This window comes from Augochlora pura, chromosome 11 (genome assembly GCF_028453695.1).
Source record: "Augochlora pura isolate Apur16 chromosome 11, APUR_v2.2.1, whole genome shotgun sequence".
NCBI lineage: Eukaryota > Metazoa > Arthropoda > Insecta > Hymenoptera > Halictidae > Augochlora > Augochlora pura.
Genome location: NC_135782.1, coordinates 17,234,837 through 17,257,446, shown reverse-complemented (window position 1 = coordinate 17,257,446; position 22,610 = coordinate 17,234,837). Strand labels below are relative to the sequence as shown.

General features: G+C 41.8%; 2 protein-coding genes across 6 annotated transcripts in view; one reads left to right on the top strand and one right to left on the bottom strand.

Annotated features, from left to right (window-relative positions):
• The window catches only part of Syn (synapsin), a 75,023-nt gene that overhangs the window by 703 nt on the left and 51,710 nt on the right, over positions 1–22,610 (top strand). The window contains exons 1-6 of one of the 3 annotated variants that reach the window (XM_078194677.1): positions 5,641–5,676; positions 9,700–10,090; positions 12,204–12,528; positions 14,462–14,715; positions 14,938–15,073; positions 16,108–16,212. In XM_078194677.1, the coding sequence (XP_078050803.1) occupies positions 12,271–12,528; positions 14,462–14,715; positions 14,938–15,073; positions 16,108–16,212 (753 nt within the window). In that variant the 5' untranslated portion in view covers positions 5,641–5,676; positions 9,700–10,090; positions 12,204–12,270. Of the gene's footprint in view, positions 1–5,640; positions 5,677–9,699; positions 10,091–12,191; positions 12,529–14,461; positions 14,716–14,937; positions 15,074–16,107; positions 16,213–22,610 lie in introns of those variants that run through there. The other 2 variants (XM_078194679.1, XM_078194678.1) reach the window with 2 other exon arrangements.
• Positions 16,274–22,610, bottom strand: part of Timp (Tissue inhibitor of metalloproteases) — a 44,051-nt gene continuing 37,714 nt past the window's right edge. For all 3 annotated transcript variants that reach the window (XM_078194684.1, XM_078194681.1, XM_078194682.1), the window contains 4 exons: positions 20,677–20,803; positions 20,006–20,088; positions 19,631–19,882; positions 16,274–18,666 (listed from right to left, as the gene is read on the bottom strand). In XM_078194684.1, coding sequence (XP_078050810.1) covers positions 18,445–18,666; positions 19,631–19,882; positions 20,006–20,088; positions 20,677–20,803 — 684 coding nt within the window. In that variant the 3' untranslated portion in view covers positions 16,274–18,444. The remainder of the gene's footprint in view (positions 18,667–19,630; positions 19,883–20,005; positions 20,089–20,676; positions 20,804–22,610) is intronic.

The window sequence follows — 22,610 nt, the reverse complement described above, 5'->3', positions numbered from 1 at the left end:
ACAAGTGAAACCACCATATCGATCACGTGTCCATACCATCCCCTAGCTGATAATTTAACAACGATCGATTTTTGACCGCCTCGAAGGTTTACCCCCGCACCCTTTACCGCACCCTCGGAGCGGTTTAAAGTTTGCGGTCCATTGGACGACGACGACCTTAATTCACGACGATTAACCATTTTCTAAAAATCGCATCGTAAAAATACAAACCACGCGATTTTTCGCAGCTATCGATTTCGATACGATGTTATATAGGGGTGGAGGAGAAGTCACGGTGTCTCTCGTGTTTTTCGACGGAATCGTTCCGCGTAGGAGGGTGCCCCGTGCACACGTATCGACTCGCAAGACGAGTCATCCGCTTTAAGGCTTAAAGCTTGCGGAAGTTCGTAACGATTACGCTGCCCTGGAATTATGTCAATTAGACGTGGCGGCTGCGACTGGTTCCGGATGCTTCGCGAACACTGTTGGGAATATGGTTTTTGGGAAACACCATAAAACAATCAAGGTCCTGTAAAAAGGGTTGGAATGTTTGTAGAAAAAGTTGACTGATTGATGAGAGTAAATAAAGAATTTGTTAAGCTATTGTTATGTTAAATTTGATTTTTTTTTAATTGCCAGGTATTAATTTTTAATTCTGTAAATATTGCAAAAATTGTTAATATCGCAAAAATTGTCAATTTTATTCCTCTTTGCTAAAGTAGACACTTTTTACTATACTTAAAAATTCGATTATTAATATATGGTTAAATTAGAAATTCATTTCTTTATTTAGATATGTTATATATTGTTGTCCGACCGTGATATAATATTTGTCCTAACAACATTGATTAACCAATATTGTAATAACAATAAATAGCCAAAATATTCTAATATAAATAATAACAATTAATCGCCGAAACATTTTAATATACCAAAAACGATATTCTAACGTAAACAATATCGAATAAATGCCAAAATATTCTAACATAATTAATAACAAAAAATCTATTATTATATAACACTAAAAACATTTTTTAACATAAAGAATAACAATTAATCGCCGGAATATTCTTCCAATTTCCCTCAGCCCGTAAACCATCACTGCTCTCAGCACAGCCACCGACAGTTCAATTAGACCCGACGTATCCGCAATTTGCGCGTGGCGGCAACGTCGCCTTGCCGTGCCGGCAACGTCGCGTACATTTGTACGAAGTTGGTTTTTCCAGGCGGCGACGACTTTTTCCGTTTTCCCGCGGAACGTCGACGACGACGTCGATAGGAAAGGGAAACGCGATTATTAGGATCCGTCGTCGCACACGTGTCCGGGTGTACGTGTTAGCAACTGTTGCGAGATTGCGAGAGACAAAACGATTCCAATGGTTATTGATTGGTAGAAGATTGCGGCGGCCGTCGATGGCCGCGGTATTGTCGCGCGCGGCGGAGAGGTGCCTCACTCTCTTAACTTTAACAATGCTGACGATAATGCCGTTGTTGCGCGTCGAGACAACAAGGGTTTGGCTTATAGGATCATTCGCGGATGACGTGTGACGCCCATTCAAGATCGTGATGCATCGATGGATCCTTTGCGCGGGGAGTTATCGAAACGCCGGTTGCATTACGGTGCTTCCGCGATATCCGCGTAATGGCGGGTCGCGTTCTTTAGAAGATTAGAGATTCCTGAGACGGTACTGAATTGTTCTCGAATTATTCCTGATTTCTGAATCATTGATTACTGTTGAATTACTCTTGAATTATTCCTGATTTCTGAGTCACTGATTACTGTTGAATTATTCGTGAATTATTCTTGAATTATTCCTGATTTTGAGTCATTGATTACTATTGAATTATTCTTGAATTATTCGTCAATTATGGCTGATTACTCAGTCATTGATTACTGTTGAATTATCATTGAATTACTCGTCAATTATTCCTGATTACTGAATCATTGATTACTATTGAATTATTCTTGAATTATTCCTGATTTCTGAGTCATTGATTACTGTTGAATTATCATTGAATTACTCTTGGCTTGGCAACGGTTGCGCCAAAAAGTTTTTCTCCCTTCTCGAACTTAATGAAAGCGAATCAATTAATTTGTTCGTCCACGTTTATTGGCAGTTCCGTGAAATTACGATAGTATTTGATCACGTCCCGCGTCGAGTGATTCAGATTTTCTTTACGTAACATCGCCGAGATCTTCCTCTCCCCGAGGAAGAAAAAAACACGTCGGCGGCGACCCAGTTTCCCACGAGGCAGAGAAAACCAAGAAAGAGAGACACGGAACGAGACCCCCAGCGCGGAACAGGAAAGAAAAACCAAGGGGGGGGGGGGAATCGCGCCTACGGCAACGCCGCGAATAAAGGTGAACGTTAATCGCTGTATATATTAATCGTATTGTGCACAGCCGGATTTCCATTGCGCGTGGCAAGCCGCGCTCAAACAAAGACATTTTATTCCGTGGCGAAGTCTCGTGCCGCGGTTCCCAACCTGTGATGTTATTATAACACCTGGATTAAACGAAAAATTTCTCTAGAGTAACTAGAGCCACGTGTATTTAGGAATATACAGGGTGTTGAAAAAGTTGATTGGAATTTGGAAGTGAGGAGAGGTTTGGGAGATGATTTCAAGCAACTTTTTCCTTTACAAAAATTTTCTACGACGCTTTGTTTACGAGATAATAATGAAAAACGCTGGCCAATGAGAGGCGAGATCAGCTGCCGCGTGGCGGCCGAGCCAGTGAATGGGAGTGGGCGTGGTGCGCTCGCTGGCATGGCTGCCTTGCGTTAGCGGAGCTCCCCTCTCATTGGCCAGCGCTTTTCGTCAATATCTGGTAAACAAAACGTCGTAGAAAATTGTTGTAAAGGAAAAAGTTGCTTGAAATAATCTCAGGCATCTTCTACTTACAGATTTCTTTAAATTTTTGGAACCGTATGACAGGTATGCATATTTATATATAAACATTTTGGCACCTGCATCTTGCACCAATATCCCATCACATTCTAAGGTTTTTCAGATACGGTGGAACGGCGAAAAAAATTCTACAACTTTTTCGGGGTTGTTTTAAACGGTAGACTATCCTCTTTCAGATAATCGTTACGCGATCTTCGGGGATAAATTATTAAAGTTAGCAGAGCCATTTAAATTCGTGCAGGAATTTCAGAAGGAATTAAAGTAGCTTCAGTTTCCGCCTCGGTTTTATAATAAAAAGGACCGACAAGAAAAATTGGGTTGAAGTACGTGAAAGTACAAGCTTCGCCCAATAAAATGAGCCCAGCTGGAACATCGTGCGATTTTCTTTCGCGGAGATATCGCAGTTCAAATTTCGACGAATTTTTGGCCCACACTTAAACCTTCCATAATTTAACCCAGTGTAACTATTCATACAATCAATTCTACTATTGACATTTACACCCACCCACCATAAACCCTGGATCCATACCACCAAATTTCCCACAAATCTTCTCCCCCACCCCCACCATAATAAAATCTTTCACATCTCCCAAACAGAAGAAGAATATTCCGCCTCCATTCATTACGATTTTCGACCTGAAGACCAAGAAAACTTCATCCCCCGTCGTCGAGGCCCACCCTTACTCGCCCCCTCACCCTAACACCCTCACCCCCTTCCAACACCAGCGTGTCGTTGCGCGCGATTCCGCGGAGAGGGCGTACAATGGGGATACCATCTCCCGAAAGATTTCAAAGTACGATTTCCATAGACACGAAAGCAGCTCGGCGGAGCAACGCGGAGGTGGTGGTGGAGGCGGAGGAGATGGAGGCGGAGCGGCGCTAGTATCTGGGTCGTCGCATTAATTCTTTCATGCGCAGCTCGCTGGAGTGTACCTGCTCGAGTGGCGGAGCCGGGTAGCTCCGGTGAAAAAACAATACGAGCCCCCGCAATTACTATCGGGGAAGCGTGGAGGCATGCGACGCGGCTGGTGGCTGTGACTCGTACCACGAAACCAGGACTAGTTGGGGACGACGAACGAAAAAAAACCACACGGTGGCTCTACTTCGTTTAGCTACCCTGTTTGGCTACCTGGTTTCGCGATCCTTTTTTAGCCACCTGGCGTAAATACTTCAGCTACCTGGCGTAATTGCTTCAGCTACCTGGGTTAGCTACTGTGCTCAGATATGAGGTCTTGGATACTGGGTTTAGCTACTCTGTTTTGCTACTTTGTTTAGCTACTTGGTGTAGCTACTTTGTTGAGGCGTATATTTTTTTAGGAACCTGGATTAGGTGATACTATATTTAGCTGCCTGGATTAGCTATTGTGTTCAGATAGGAGGCCTCAGCTACTAGGTTTAGCTACCCCGTTTTGCTACTTTGTTTAGCTACTTTGTTCAGCAACTTTATTTAGAGAACTATTTTTAGGCACTTGGATTTGCTAATATTATATTTAGTTACTTGACTCAGCTAAAACTATATTTAGCTACTTGATTTAGCTACTATGTTCAGCTACCTGGTTTAGCAGCTATGTTGATCTACTTGGTTCTGCTACTTGATTCGGCCACTATGTTCAGTTAGTTGACTTAACTACTGTGGTTAATCACTTGACTTAAATACTATGCTTAGTTATTTGACTTAACCACTATCTTTAGCCACTTGACTTAACTACTATCTTTAGCCACTTGACTTAACTACTATGTTTAGGCACTTGACTTAACTACTATCTTTAGCCACTTGACTTAACCATTACGTTTAGTCATTTGACTTAACTACTATGTTCAGCTACTTGAGTCAGCATCTAACTACATTGAACTACTTGGAGTAGCTACTACGTTTTACTACATGATTCAACTACTCTGTTAAGCAACCTGGTTCACCAATTATATTCAACTTCCTTACTTAGCTACCATATTTAGCCTCCAGACTTATCTACCCCGTCTAGCTACCTAGTATATCCACCCTATCCAGCAAACCATCTTTCCTTTCAGATTCAAACAACTAACTCACCTTCAGTTCCCCAATATTACTATTCAATTTAGCTACCCAATTCATCACCCCTATTCAGCCACCAACTACGTCAGTCTTATACGTCTACCCAACTTTCTGCTACAAAATTGACTAACCCTATTATTAAATCACCCTATCGACGCCCACATCCAACAACCCAGTTGTCAGACGAACTAGATAGCTACCTAGTTCGGCCAAGGTAGCTACCTAGTTCAGCCTAGGTAGCTACCTAAGTTCATCCTCCCAGTTCTATCTCCCAGTTCTGCTATCCGGTCGAGCAACTCCGTTTAGCCACCCCGCGGAGCGAGTCCGGGCGGTGTGTTTAGCCGGCCGGTCCAGGGCCGGCGGGTTCGTCAACCCGGTTCTTCCGGCCGGTTCCGGCGTGCCGGCTCGTTGGCGGACGCAATCGTATTACACGGCCGTACAGCCTGACGTTTCATCTTGAAGTCGGCCGGCCAGGTGGAGCGTGTTCGACGCGCATCGAGCGAACGTCAGCCTGTACAAACACGGCGAGAGCCGGGAACCAGCCGTATCGTTGGAACCACTGGGGCTCGTCGCTCGTCTCGCTACCCCCTCCGACGTCGTGCCCCTCGCCCGGCGAGGGGAGGGGATGCGAGAGAGGGAGAACGCTTGCGCGGCGATATCGACCGGCGAACCCTCCGGGTGACACCCTCGCGATCCTCGGCCGAGGCTCACTGCTTCACCGGCAAACTAGTGGGTAGTACACGCACGCGACACAGGTGAGTACCACAAGATTTCTCAGATTCTTGATAGAACAGTGCGGCCGTAGATTCGCGGGGTGATTTAACGCGGATTCCACCAGAAAGTCGTCGATCCTTCTCTACTGTCCTTCGCTTGTCTCGCGACGGATTCTCCAGGCAGGAAGTCCACCGGAAGTGCACCCATTAACAGCCTTCGGGATCTCGACCGACCCCCTGCTCGCGTTCAATCGAATCAGGTTAAGCAGTCTCGCTCTCGGCTTCTCGGCCAGAGCTTTCCTTCGCGATCCCCGCTATCTCGGGCCTGGAATCGCGTTCGAATTTACGCGGGAGCGGACTGCCCGGCTCCTTGATCGATGCCGACAGGCATTAGCCGACACACACACACGTACACCCGCCGATTGTTCACGCGGGCTCGCGTGCGGCGTTCACGTGACCCGGCCGACCTCCTCTGCTGCTTTTTCCCCGGGGATCTCTCCTCGTCATTAGCGAATGATTGATGCCCCGGGGTACGATCTAACGCGGCGTTTCTTCGACGGTGATTGCGAGAACCCCTGATCTTCTACGCGGCGATGGATTATTGTGTTTTAGTTAGGCTTGTTTCGGGAATTAGGCTTTTTCGGGGTTCGGTAGCTCGCGAAGCGAGGAGACACGAGTCCGTGCCGGGCTGAGGACGGCTCTCTGCGCGCAGCTTCGGCCGGTCAATGCGCCTGCCCTTTGCTAACACCTAGGGACTACGCCGGCATCGATTATTACCAAAGTCGTGCACCAACGCCGCGTAAAAGCGTGGCTACCGCCTAGGGACATCGACGGGACGCTGTTCGTACCTTCCGCTTCGCTCCGGCAATTTTTTCATTGATTGAACGCGAAGGGAGAATTTTGTGGTACCGCGAAGCGATCGCTAGGGTTTTTGCTCGTCGAAGGTCGACCTCCAGATTTAAAAGGTTCGGAAGGGTGTGTCCAATCGATTTGACAGAGGGCTTACTGGTTATCGAAAGTTACCGGCATTGGATTCTTGTGATTGCAAGAGAGATTGAGCAGGTAGATTTTTTGGGGGATGGTGGATGGTTCGGTTGCGAAGGTTGTGTTGTGTGGCAGTTCGTTGGATTCTGGATAGTGCGGAGACGTGATGTCTTTTGGATGGCTTTGGAACATCTTTTAGACTTTGGTGGATGTTTGAAGATTTTCTGTAGACGTTTTTTGGATGCTTGAAGATGTCCTTTGGATGTCTCAAGATGTTCTTTGGATGTCTGAGGATGTCCTTTGGATGTCTTTTGGATGTTTAAAGATGTCCTTTGGATGTCTCAAGATGTTTTTTGGATGTCTTTTGGATGTCTTTTGGACGTCTCAGGATGTCCTTTGGATGTCTTTTAGTTGTTTAGAGATGTCCTTTGGATGTCTTTTGGATGTTTAAAGAAATCCTTTGGACGTCTCAAGATATTCTTTGGATGTCCTTTGGACGTTTAAAGATGTCCCTTGGATGTCTTATGGACGTCTCAAGATGTTCTTTGGATGCCTTTAAAACATCCATTAGGCGTCTCCAAAATATTCTTAAAGGTCTTCAAAACGTCATTTAGATTTTTCCAAGACATCCATTAGACATCTTTAAACCAACCTCCAAAAATCTTCAAAACATACTTAAGACGTCTCGAAGACATCCTCTATTGCTCTTGGCAAACTCCCCCATTTTTTCTGTCTTTCTCAACGCCATATACATCAACACCCCCACGACCACGAGCAACAAAACTCTTCGAAACATTCTCAACTTGGTTTGCGCAAACTTGTCACACTTTCCAGCCTCGTCCAACTTCAAAAGAAATTAACTAATTACCCAGTTATGAAGTCATTGAACCTATTACTTTTTGAAGCGACTTTGACATGGTTTGTGCAAACTTTCTCAAACACCCCTACTTTCTCCGTCTCATTCCACTCCATACACATCACGGATTTTTCAACCACGTGCAACGAAGTTCTTAAAACAAAAATGTATAATATAGTTTGTGCAAACTTGCGACGATCATCAAGCACGACCAACTTCAGAGACATCATTGAGTCCGCAGTGGCGTGGGTGAAAACAGTTCGGCAGAATCCATCAACCAGGTGCTCGTAAAAAATCGACGCGGAAATCGCAGTACAGACGGTGGTGGATCGAAGCGGAAATCGCGGTATACGTACACGGTGGCCTCGTTCCGCGGAAACAATTATCTCTGTTGTGCCGGTGGTGGTTCGCGGACCGGCCGAGAGAGAGAACCGGTGACTCATTATCGCGATCCGATAATCGTGCCGGCTCCGGAATCATTGTTCCCTGGGTTCGCTGTCAACGTCTGCCGGGAAAAACACCGCGCGAAAAATTCCTCGGCTCGCAGCGACACGATGTGTATAGTGCGGTCTAGTTTGGAGAATTCAGTGACAAATTTTTATAAATTTTGAGTCGTTATTGGTGTAAAATTTTTACTGAAAACTAGTGAGAACGTAGTAGATTTTAGATAGTCGAAGTGAAATATTTTTTACATTTGTTAAGTACTAGATTTTAATAAATATTCGTCGCTGCTTTTGATGTCTGAGGTCCGTGGATCTTGGTGAATATATATTATCAATATATTGACCAATAAATTATCACCATATTATCAGTATATTATCAGTATATTTATCAATATATATTGCCCATATATTTATCCATATATTGTCAATATATTATTATTATATCGTCATTATGTCTACCAATATATTATCAGTATATCATCAGTATATCTATCAAAATTTTACCAATATATATTGTCAATATATTTACCAATATATTTACCAATATCTTACCAATATATTTATCAATATATATACCAATATATTTACCAATATATCACTAATATATTATCATCACATTTATCACTATATCATCACTGCCTTACCCATATATTATCAACACGTAAAAAGCTGACTTCTTCCTTTTCTACACGTCGCTGAATAGTTCAAGCCAGAAACCACCGCGCGCCTCCGCCTGTATCGATCAGGCGTAGTCATCAAGCTCCAGTTTCGCCTGTGCTAAATTTCGACGAAGAGGTCTTCATCTCTGCTGGCATAAAGAACACAAGGGGGACATTTTTTTATCACGGGGCAAGCGCCGCGCGCGCGTGCTCGCGCCTCTTCTGAAAGATGTTTGCTGCTATCTCTTTCATCGGCTGAATGCACGGCGGGGAGGCGCGCCCTACAGAATGCCATAAGGAACGGGACCCCGATGAATCTTTTAAGCGCATCGTCTCTCTCTCTCTCTCTCTCTCTCTCTCTCTTTGGTGTTCGCAAATATGTTGGCGCTGATAGTTCCGAGCTTTGTCTTTTGTCCCAGCGCGAGAACGAGACTTGTTTACTGCTGTTCGTGGTCAATGGGTTAGGGAGCGTGGGCTGTGCTCCTACATTTGAAGATTTCTTTCTGTCTATTCAGCTTAGGGTATCTCGTAGGAGGTATTTGAAGGGTGTAAGGGTGTTGTAGTGATATTTTAGGGCAGTTTTTTTAGGCCGCGAGGGCAAAGTGTCACGCGATTGATATTTTTGTGATTTGTATATTAGCTACTTTCTTTAATTAATTATTATATTATATATATTTTTTATATTTTAAGGATTTTCATAATTTAATTTGGAGTAGTTCACTCAAGGTTTCTGACAAGTGGCGATAAATTCTAGTGATTTTACATCGACGTTTTATCAAAAAATCTACTAGGTCACTAAGGGTAGTAACTCTCGCGTGACATCTTTGAACTTTACCGCTCCTACCTGGCGCAATTTTGACTCAAACTTCCTGAAAAAATTCATGGGCATCCTTAAACCATAGAAAAAGATATCTACCAAGTTTGCCGCCGAAAGCTTTCACCCTTCCGCTGAAAAAAAATCGCGAAGTTGACCATAGAGCTTGAATCGAACAAAATTAGAAAACCACACCTGTTACACTATATAGATTAATATTCCCCTACAGTACACCCCTAGGCCATCCCTTAATTATAAAGGGTGTCTAATAATCAGGTGTTAACAGGAGAAAATAATTTCTGTTCGCAGATTTCAACTTGGATTATTTAGTTTCTCCTTCCTCACCTCTCTTATTTCGTCCTTTCCTTTCGGATTATCTTACGTTGAAGTTTCTTCCGGATCCGGGCAAGAAGAACGCGGACGTCGCAACCGACGTACCATCACCGTGCGACCGGCGAATCCGTGAGCAGCCCGATCGTGCCGGAACCCCCGAAACGTTGCTTGGGAAGTTCGTGGACAGCGCCTGAGAGAGGAGGCAGCCGGCGGTGCTCGTCTGCGGGACGAAGTCTGCGCCAACCAGCAAGATTACCGGCCGCGGCGGTTGCGCCAAATACTGTGGTACAGCTCCTTCACCCGGCAACATTTCATTCTCCAGCTTTCGACAGTCCTTCACCTCCAATGTTAACTACCTGAAACGGAGGTGAGTGCCGACCAATGATCTTGCAGCCGGCGTCGCGATTCCGATGGCTGAAATTACCATTTTAGCTGTCCTCAGATATCAAGGCTACTTCCTTGAATTATTTAAACAATAAAAATACATGTGGTAGTATTTATAAAATATTAATTGTTATCTGTTGTAATTTCTACGTAGTGTAAAATAATTTCAAGAAATATTAAAGTTCACTTGGGGGGTTTTAATTAACCCTTTGCAGATGTATTAAATTTTGCTGGTCGAAATTAATATAATTGGTCGAATTTAATTATTTGAGTGTTCAAAATATTTCTCGAAATTATTAACAGCAAAGGATTAAATTTTGGCCAAAGGAAACGGGGCTCCGGCTGGGATTACACTTGACTTTTGCATGCGCAATAGTACACAGTGTGCTGAGGCTCGATGGACCCCGCGGAAGATCGCACAGTTCCATATTCGTATCATTCGCATCATTCGTATTCACGTGATCCTGGAACGGAGCACGATCATCAGCAACGCACAGCCTATGGTTGGACAATCGATCATGATGTAACGCAATGGTGCTTGTGTCAGGTGCATTAAAATACCCACGTTTTGGATTGTTTATACAAGATTTGTGTCGCAAGTCTCGAGCTGGCATATACTGTACGTCGATTCCATTCAGAGTTCATTTTGCAATACTTGTCAGTGGGCGGAAAAATTTTTCTAATTTTTTCCGAGGTGATTTTCTGACTATTGGAACCTAGTTGTATCAATATTAGTCGTGCAGAGTAGTCTGAAAGAGATACAGAAGATTTTTACACTCAGTGAGTGAAGAAGAGTCATTTTGGTCAGACATCCACTCAGCTATTCTCAATTTTCTCGCGGCATAAATTTTTCTAATTTTTTCCAAAGTGATATTCAGTCTTCTGGGACCTCGTTGCATCAATATTAGTCGCACAAAGTAGTCTGAAAACGATTCAGAAGATTTTTATTCTCGGTTTGTGAAGGAGGGACCCCCTAGGCAGATACTCCCTTAGTTATTCTCAATTTTCTCGCAGTATGAATTTTTCTAATTTTTTCCGAGGTGGTTTTCTGACTTATGGAACCTAGTTGCATCAATATTAGTCATGCAGTGTCGTCTGAAAGCCATTCAGAAGATTTTTTCCTTCCCTGACTGAAGTGAAGACAGCCTAGACAGATGCTGCCTCAGATATTCTCAATTTTCTGGCTGTGTAAATTTTTCTAATTTTTCCAAGGTGATTTTCTGACTACTGGGACCAAGTTGTATCAATATTAGTCGTGCAGAGTAGTTTGAAGGAGATCCAGAAGATTTTTATCCTCGGTTTGCGAACTAGGGTCACTCTAGACAGATGCTGCCTCAGCTATTGTCAATTTTCGCGTGCTATAAATTTTTTTAATTTTCTCCAAGGTTATATTCTATCTCCTGGAACCTATAAACAACAATATTAGTCGAGCAGAATAGTCTGAAAGCGATATGGAAGATTTTTTCCCTCGATTAGTGAACTAGGGTCACTCTAGACAGATGCTGCCTCAGCTATTCTCAATTTTCGCGCGCTATAAATTTTTCTAATTTTTTCCAAGGTGATATTCAGTCTTCTGGAACCTATTTGCATCAATATTGGTCCTTGAGAATCGTTTAGGAGCAATACAGACATTTTTTAGGCTTGAAAAACAAAGTAGTCAAGAGAGGTGAACGTGCAAGATGTCAGTCGCAGTTGACAGTCGAACAATAAATTTTCGATCGCTCACATAGGAACGACGATGAGAGTATGCCGGCTGGACTTGCCGTCTCGCTAGGACCCTCATCGCCCATTGTGATCACGATGCGGCCGTCATCAGAAAGACCTTCGAGATCCGTGCTCATCAGCGCCGCGAATGCCATCGCACCTGTCACGCATGCAAGCCGCATCAACCATCAAAGTCGTCCGTCACGCCAACCCGCCCTAACCCCCAACCCCCCCTCCAAGCACGGTGGCTGTTCGATGTTGCAGTTTACGCCCAGGACCACCTGGCGACACTAAAAAACAGCTCCACGTAACGCGACACACGAGCGTGAACAACCACGGGACGATCCGACCTATTGTCACTGTCACGACCACCATCGTAGCTTGTCTTCCAGGTTCTCCTCAGGGGATTTGACCTCGGAGCTAGACGATGAACCTAGCACAGATTCCGGGCTGGCCTCCATGGCCAGGGATTCGTCCCAATCGTATCAAAGCGCGGCGGAACGGCCGTTGCAGTCGCAGCCGACACCCGTGCCACCTGCTAGCCAGCCACCGGTGCCCGGAGCACCACCACCTGGACCACCTCAACCCGTCGGCGGTGATCTAAGCCTCAACCTGAGACCTGGGTCGAGGACAACCAGCGCCCCCTCGTCGCCGGCCAAGACCCGGGAGAGCCTGCTACAGAGGGTGCAGAGCTTGACCGGCGCTGCTCGAGATCAGGTACTTGGATTATCTCTTGATACTTTCAGAAGCTAAGGTCTATGATTGATAAACGATTCATGATGGTTTCGGTACTTAACTTGGCTTCTAGAAGGCTTTGGGGATTTAACTTGGCTTTTAGAAGGGTTTGGGGACTTAACTTGGCTTTCAGATGGCTTTTGGGGCCTCTGAAAGGTTTTAAGGGACCTTAAGGCTCTTTAAGGGGCTTTAGAGGTCTTTCAGTAGGCATAAGAGCCCTCAAGGCATATTTAATTTGGCTGTGAGGGTCTTTAAGGACCCTTAGGGGGCCTTTGAAAATATGTAAAGCTCTCTAAGGAACCCTAAGGGTCATTAAAGGTGTGTAAGAGTCTTGAGGGAGCTTTAGGCTGCCTTAAGTGGCTTGAAGGGATTTTGTGGGTCTTTAAGAGTCTTTAAGGCTCTTTCAAGTATATTATAAGTATAGCTAAGGTCAAGTAAATGCCAAGAACACTTTGTGTCAAGTATATTATAAGTATATGTGAGTCAAGTAAATGCCAAGTACACTTAAAATCAAGTATACTATAAGTATGACTGAGTTCAAGTTAATACCAAGTATAATTAGGATCAAGTTTATTACAAGTATAACTGAGTTCAAGTTAATGTTAAGTATACTTTGGATCAAGTGTACTACAAGTATAACTTAGGTCAAGTTAATGCAAAGTACACTTAGGATCAAGTATACAGAAAGTATAACTCAATTCAAGTAAATTCCAAGCACATTTTGGATCAAGCATATTATAAGTATAACTGAGTCAAGTAAATGCCAAGTGTACTTAAAATCAAGTATACTATAAGTCCAACTCAGGTCAAGTACATTAAAGTTAGAGTTGCAATCAAGTATACTATAAACAGAAATGGGTACAAGTATATCAAAACTAGAGCTGCGATCAAGTATACCATAAATAAAATTACTCTCTAAAGTATCAAAAGTGGAGAGCTGTGCTCAAGTATATTACTAGTATATCAAAGTACACTTTACACCAAATATACCACAAGGATATAAAATAGCAGATCAAATCTATCCCACCATTTACAACACTGCTGCTCGACGACATCTCCCCGCGAATCCTTCATCAGCCAAAGAACGGATTACGATACCCTCGACTCGTCCTGTTAGCCAAGTAACGGGCTAAGTAACGAGCCGAACTCGTAGATCCCGATTTAGGCCAAAGTGCTTGACTAGAATTACGTTTTCACGGAACTTGCTGCCACCCCCCTCCCCCAAACCCGAGTCCGGTTCGTTATCTTGGTTGAATGGAGCGAAGCCAAGTCGCCCCCGCCTGGCAAAAGGATGCTTCAGTGTTCGGTAATCCGAGGGCATTGGTGTCGATCCGGGTAGAGACGCTCAAAGGAATACTGTATTCGCTGACCCGAGCTGATCTCGACGACGGATATATATATTTTATTGGATCGGTGGCTGTGCCGCATTCGCAAGCATTGTTGTAGCTTATCGGAGCGAATTTATGCGACGCCACGAACGTCTGTTTGCCGGATGCCTGCGCGCATAAGCAGTAAACTATATTCAGATCGAACTAGTATAATTAAGGGTCTCTGGATTTTTATGCTACCATGATAAAATACCATTAAATTGAATTAATAATTGGAAATTATTTTTAAGAGAAATTGGTAACTACTTTTTAGTTATTAAAAATGTTAAGGAAGACAGTAAATGATTTTTATGCATTCCTAAGAAAATTCTATTCAATTCAGAGGAACTAATAATTAAATTAATAATTGTAAATTACTTTTAAGAATAATTAGAAATTATTTTATAGTTATATAAAAATTCTAAAAACGCAAATATACTTGTATCTTACAACCAGAATCGGGATTTAATTTTAAGAGAATTCTCATTCCTCGCAGACAAGGTATTAATTATTTATTAATAATGGAACGACTATCATTTGTGATCCAGGGTGCATCAATCCTTGGAGCAGCGGTGTCCGGGGCGACGAGGGGTCCGTCATTCAACAAAGATCGTTGTTTCACTCTGTTGGTGATCGATGACCAGAACACCGACTGGAGCAAGTACTTCCGTGGCCGTAGACTGCACGGCGATTACGAGATCCGCGTGGAGCAAGCGGAGTTCCGGGAACTGTCGTTGACAGCCAGCGAGGCTGGCACCGTGGTCTCCATGGCGGTCTATCGCAACGGGACCAAAGTGATCCGGTGAGATCATTTATTTCCGTCGCCGTTAACTATTCCAATTAATATCCAACCGTCTCTAATCCATTTAATCCAAGTAGTTGTTCCAATCAAATCTATTTTCTCTAACCCTATTTACCCAACTAATTATTCACCTATGAGTTCACCTAACTGATAGATCAATAAATAATATATTTAAAGATAGTGTGTGAAATATGATGACTGATCCACGAAATTCGTTCGCAGATCGTTCAAACCCGATTTCGTCCTGATACGACAGAACTTGAAGGATGCAGGAGAGGACAACAAGAATCTTCTGCTTGGCCTGATGTACGGGGGCGTGCCGAGCATTAATAATCTTACTGCTATTTACAATTTCCAGGTGAATATTAATGACGTGGAGTTTTGATCGAGTTGATGTTGATGCTGCAGGAATGAGGGCATTGGTACCGAGAGAGTAGATTAATGGTCACTTATAGAGCAGACGTAGTAGTCACTTATGGAGCAGACATAGTGGTCACATATAGAGCAGACATAGTGGTCACTTATAGATTAGAAGTATCATCACTTGAGGAGACATAATAGTCACTTATAGAGCAGACATAGTGGTCACTTATAGAGCAGACATAGTGGTGACTTTTATAGAGCAGACACAGTAGTCACTTATAGAATAGAAGTATTATCACTTACAGAGTAGACAAAATATTAATTGACAGAATAGGGGCATTGTCATTGCCAGAAGAGACGTATTTTTACTGATAGGGCAGACATAGTGATCACTTATAGAGTAGGCATAATAGTCACTTATAAAATAGAAGCAATGTCACTTATTCAATAGACTATAATCGCAGAAACGATCAATACAGTGTCACAGAGAGAATCAATTTAATTGCTTCCGAATTAGAGAAGGTCGTAGGTCACTTTAAAAATACTTTGTTATCTACTAGAAGCATCGAGACGTACAAGGCTTACGAGAGAATATTCTTAGAAAATTAGTAGCATATGGCACTATTGTGCTTAGGTTCAAGGTGCAGTTTATATAAAAATCAATAGATGACGTGTGCAGCAGAAATGTCAGCAAAAATTAGAAAACAGTGGTAGTAACTACTACTTAAAACTACTCACTGCTACTACTAGTAATTACTACTTAAAACTACTTACTACTTCTAATAACTACTATGGTACTTTCAACTACTAACCATCACTTAGTAACTACTACCTCCTCTTTGAGCAATTATGCCCACTTGACGCGTGTCCGTCTTCGTCGCAAGTAGTTTCACCGCACTAGCGTGCATCCGCCGCACGTGCGTCCCTTTTCACCGGACAAGCGTGCGGTTCTGCCGCACTAGCGTGTCTCCGCCGCGCGAAACAAATAATTCTGACTGAATGCGTTATTAATCGACGTCTCCCTTACAGGACAAGCCATGGGTCTTCGCGCACCTGCTGGGCCTACAACGACGCCTCGGCAAAGACAACTTCCCCTTGATCGAGCAGACATTCTACCCGAATCATCGTGAAATGGTGAGTGACAGTTCATCATCGATTTTCCTGCACCGTGACAGTCGAATCATGATACTTCGGCCTGCGTTTACGCCCTTTATTTCTCATCGTTTAAGTAATACATATAATACTTACAAAAGTTATCAAATGGAAGAGACTAAACTAAAAATACAAATCGTGACTTAACGATTATACGTGTACGGTCTCTCGTGGTTAGGAAATGCCGGCTAACTCAGTCCCGCATCGTGATCGCGCGCGTTTAGCATTTTTGTACTAAATTTCCAGCCGCCCCGGGCTGCTCTGCCCGAGGCGCTCCGTTTCTCGTCGCCGTCGTCAATGACCACGCTCGGGTGCACGCACACACGAGTTCGCGAACAGAGAACATAATCGATCACGCGTCGAACCCGTCCGCGCCTGGCACATCGTCCCCGCAACAGTATCTAGGGAACGGCGTTCTTTGTACAAAAGTGTGAAACGAAAGAAGCAGCGCGTGATAATATCGCGGACACGCGTTCGACCGTCTTACCTCCTGCTCGGAGGTCTGTGCTCTCTCTCTCTTTCTCTCTAATCTAAAGAATTAAATAGCATCCAACAATCTCTTGCCACACACACACATACGGGCCCAGGGTACGCGGAACGATAGAGAAAAGGGGGACAATAATTTAAAAATGCGTAATATACATCAATATAGCCTATATGTACAACTAAAGTATAGCCAATCGACGCGGTGGCTGCGAGTTACTGTACGGTGCTGGAAAGTCGGCGATATGGAAGATGATGATGGCTAAGAAGAAGCTTCGACCAGTCTTGAATACCCAGTTTTCTGGGAATTGGGTATTGATAGGAGGCCGATCTGATTTTTGCCTACACGAGACTATAGCGTGTGCTTGAGGTTCGATAGATCCCGGGGAACGTCGTAAAATATTGTCCTATAGGTGGAATTTATTTAGAAAAATCTAGTTTGGGTCATTATTAAATAATAATAAGTTAACTCTGTATTTTAGTTAATATTATTACCCATTGAGAGCCAGTGGGCGTGGTTTTCTCTCGATCGGTCAGTCTCGAATACCCAGTTTCCTAGAAATTGGGTATTGATAGGGGCCGATTTGTATTTTTCATTCACGAGACTATATAATATACTGAGACTCTATGGACCACCTGAAAAGTCATACTATTTCATCCAATAGCTATAATTCATTTTAAAAAATGCACTTTTGGTCATTATTAAACCATAATAAGTTAAATTATGACTTTCACTAGCGTCTAGATACTCTATTAACAATTATTATCGATTGGGAGACAATGGGCGTCATTTTCTTTAGATCGGCCAGTCCTCAGTTTCCTGAAAACTGGGGACTGAAAGGAGCCGATCCTTTCTACCAATAATGCAAACGCGCTTCTTCTTCTCTCTGCGCCATCTTTCGAGCAACGTACAGTACTTAACGCTTCGACCGCCACGATGCTCAGATCTGAGGATGAATTTCCACGCCGATTTTTACCCTTCTCTAATCTGATTAGGATTCGCAACGTTCTCAGCGGTTCTATCAATCCTTCGCACTCGGGAAAATTCTCCAACCCTTCCAACAACTACAATTTATCAATCACAGAAATGTTATTTAAATTACTGGAGTATGAATTGAATATTAATTAAATATAGAACGGCATAATTTCCCGCGTACAGTCCCGCGTTTCTTGAAAATTGGGTACTGACAGGGGGCTGATCACTTTTTTCAATGCCTGGAGACTGTTGCTATTATTTAGACCCAAGGTTTCACTATGAAAATATAATTGTTCAAATTAACAATTGACAAACTCCAGAGAGCGAAGGGTGAACGCAATTATCATATTATCAACACAAACAAATGAACCAATCGTGCTGCTGATTTCTGCAGACCTAAAAAATCATTGATTGGCTTAATCGATGGCTTTTGTACTCGCTGACACAACCTTCCAATTAATACTTTTGGTAAATGAAAAAAGAAAACAAAATCGAGGGAAAAGACACGCGATAGAATAAATAGAACGGCGCGTGGGGATGGAAGAAACGCGATTAGTCGACGGAACTAAACGCTGCGTCTGGAATAAATAAATACAATCGAAGGCCGCTGGCACTTCGAAGGGGTGCTCTCTCACTCTCTTTCTCTCTCTCTCTCTCTCTCACTCTCTCTCTCTCTCCCGGGTGCATACGTGTTTCTCGTTTTCCGCGCGTGACCCGTAACCCGTTCGATCCGCAGAACCAAACCGCGTTCGTCGTTAAGGCTCCAGCAGCCTCTGCTGCTCCCGTTTCTGCTGGTGCTCCTTGATGCAATTGTTGTAGGGAATCGACGGTGCCCAGCCGCAACCACCTGGCGTCGCCAGACAGATGCCGTAAGTCTCTTGACAATGGCAAGGTCCCGGCTCGCTCTCCCATAGACAACGCTTCCTACCCCCGTTCTCAAGGTCCTCGCCCTTCCTCCACCATGGTGTGTAATTCACCTGCAACGACGAATTATTATAGTCGCATTTCTATAGTGTTTTATTAATATTTTTATGATAATATAACCTCAGTTGTTCTCGGTTTATTTTATAATTAAACTGGAACGGTTTTAATTTTTTAAAGAAAAAGGGATGCCTGTTTCGTCAACTTTGAGAATTTTTCCTGACGTTACTATTAAAGATAGAAAATTGGATCTTATGGGGGATGATTTAATGGAGTCTTCTGAATGCGATAGTTTTTTTTTCTTTGGGTTTGAGAATGCGGTTGATTGCACTGGAACGTATTTAATTCTTTGAAAAAAAAGGGTACTTGTTTCGTCAACTTTGAGAATTTTTCCTTACGTTACTATTAAAGATAGAAAAGTGGATCTTATGGGGGATGATTCTATGGAGTCTCCTGAATGCGATGGTATTTTTTTCTTTAGGTTTGAGAAGGTTTTTATGGGGTTGCATGGTGATAGTGTTCGCAGAGAGCTGGATAGATATTTCTGGATTATTTTGGTGAGGCAAATTTTGCTTTGCTGAATTTGGGAACACGTTTTCCTCGTTACTATAGTACTTAATAAATATTATAATATTCTATAATACATATTACAACATATAAAAAATATTACAGTATGTAATAAATATTATACTAACGTATAATAAATATTACAATATATAACACATACTACAATACACAGCAACCGTCATAATAACCTATAATAAATATTATAACATACAAACAATATTAAAGCAACGTATAATAAATATTAAAACCAATAGCACATACTATACCATAAAAAAATAATAAAACAAGGTATAACAAACGTCACAATACTAACATAAAAATAATTATACCACAAAATGATAAATAATTAATAAAAGTGTTTCGTACTGAAACCACGGTATAAATAAACAAACAAAAGGGAAGCAGAGGTATCGTTCACAGATCAGAGAAAGTGTTCAGAGAGATTTCACTCACGTCGCAAGCACAGCCACGGTGAAAGAGGCCTCGGAATCCTTTGCGTTGCCTGGGTGGCACCTCGGACCATCGCATGTGCAGGTTGCAAAGCGACAGATGTATTCTTCCTTGGCCGAGTCTCCCCTGGTCGATCTTCCCTCCGATCACATAGGTCTCGCCGACGTTTAGGGTGACGCCGCACATGCTGTCAGCAGCAACCGTCCATAAAATCTGACGCTTCGCGAAATTCACCGGATTCACGAGGTTCCGATCCTAAAATCGAACAATCGTTATAGCGTTTAATAGGGTGATTTGGGAATCAGTAGGGATCGAGTCGTATAAGTGGTTGTAGCGGATCGTAAAAACTGTATAGCGTATGCCCGTAGACTCACGGACCTTGAAGACTTTGTTCACTTTCACGTGGTACGCCAGCTGGATGTCGTTCCTCTTCTCGGCTCCTCTCACTCTCACCACGGCCACTGGAAAATTGATAGCGGTCAAGACCAGTCGATACGTCGTAACATCCTTATTTTGTTATTATTATGTTACATTTTATTATTAGTATATTATATTATAGTTTATTGTTATTATATTATTATTCTATTTTCTTTGTACTATTATTTTGTTATTGCTGTATTTCCTTTGCATATACTATATTTTATAATATATTCTATACCATATTCTATAATATATTACCATTACGTTATTATCCTATACCATATTCTATAATATATTACCATCACGTTATTACTATCTTATATCATATTCTATAACATATTATCATTATGTTATTATTCTATATCATATTCTATATTATATTACCATTATGTTATTATTCTATAACATATTCTATAATATATTACCATCACGTTATTATTCTATACCATATTCTATATTATATTACCATTACGTTATTACCCTATACCATACTTTATAATATATTATCATTACGTTATTGTCCTATACCATATTCTATAATATATTAGAATTACATTATTATCCTATTCTTTTTACATCGTCATTATATTATTATTTAAAATCATAGTAACTTAAATCATCGTACATACCATAATCTGACTTGCAATACAAAGTTTGTGGATGAGACCTCATGCAGGAACAAGCGAGGACCCTTTGTACAGGCGCCAGCGATAATGCGATCAGCAGGAAGTACGTCCAAAATGTTAGTCGCCACATCTGTGAATAAAAATAATTATTTAATCTCAAACGAACAAAGTAAAACGTTCCAAAAGAAAGAAAAAAATAACAGTAATATCTTACAATAATTATACTTAAATATACTATTTATTTTTTTAGCATTCACTATAATTTTAATATATAATATAGAGTATTGATAATAAAATATATCTGACGCTTATTTATTTTTTTAGCATTACCAATAAGTTTAATATACAATCTAATATTGATAATAAAATATATCTGATGTTTATTTAATTTTTTTAACAGTGTCAATAAATTCAAATTATAATGTATATTTAAATTTCTTAGCATTGCCAATAAATTTAATCTATAATATACGATGTCATAAAGAAATTATTTATATATTTGTATTATTTGCTATTTATCATTAAACCGTCTCGTTGTAGCGATAACGAAATCCTGACGAGATAACGAGTCGATCGAAACGAGGGACGGCTGGGCCCGTGGACCATTCGTCTTCAGAATCCGATTATCCGTGTCCGAATGATTCAAGTCCGGCCGTCACCTGTCCCGATTGGCTAGGAAACGTATATCTCTATTTAACGAACGCGGAACAAGCTCGTTAAGTCGAGAACGCGTGTTCCGCCGTTTACTTTTCTTTTTTTTTTTTATTTCCTCTCTGTAGCGTGGATTTCAACGCGGCCCGATGACTCACGCCGATACCCCATAAACGGCTAATTTCAATTTGTCATTGGTCCAACTAAATCCGGCCTCCCGACCACCACAGTCGCCCACGTGTCCTCGTTAATGCTAATTCGTTCGAGTCGCCGTGCACACGGTACGATTTTTATCTGTTGGTTCGTGGGAAAGAATTTCAGAGGGCGTCTTCGAGCTTTTGACATGGTTTGAGTAGGTTTGAGGAGGTTTCGCATGGTTTAAGAAGGTTTGGTATGGTTTGATATCGTTTGGCAATATTTGACAATGTTGGGGAATTTTTGGCAATGTTTAATGCTGTTTGATAACGTTGGGAAATTTTTTGATAATGTTTAAAACTTTTTGAGAACGTTTTATAAGGTTTGGAAATATTTAAGAATATTTATAGTGTTTGTTTATTTTTTGGAGATACTTTAAACTGTTTTACAACGCTTGAAACTGTTCTACACAATTCTATATCATTTTAAAAAATTCTTGACACTGTTTGACAATGCTTCATACTGTTGTACATCGTTCTACGTCGTTTGAAAATGTTTGACATCGTTTTATAGCACTATTTTTACGAATCTTTTAATCTTTTTAAGAAGCAAAACTGTTCAAATTTTTTACACTATTTCACACAATTTTACACAGTATTTCAACACTACTTTCACAGCCCTTCAATTTAAATTACAAAAATTTCCTTAAACATTTTATCTGCATCACGTAATAAATAATTATAAACATCCTACACACAGTACTACTATTTCTTTTCACCTTCGATTAAGAAACTAATTTGCAAACAGTGTTTTAATTTATATAAGAAATTATTATGTTCACTTATTTTACTAGATGGTTCAATGCAATGCTCTCTATGCAGTAACAAAATATTTCACAGCAATAAATAGCATTAACAAATGAGAAATAACGTTTACAATGCAGTCGTAGTTGACGCGTACCTTCGGCAGAGAATTTTCGGTATGCGGGCGAACAGGAATCGCGGAAGCGTCGCAATACGACCCAGTTTGTTCGCCTAAGCTGGACCAGATCTAAATATAGGTGGGAAACGGTAACACAAAGTCGAACGCGGTCCAGAAACGACGGCAGCTGCCTAAAAGATGGCATTGGCGATGCGTTTCCATCGGCTGCG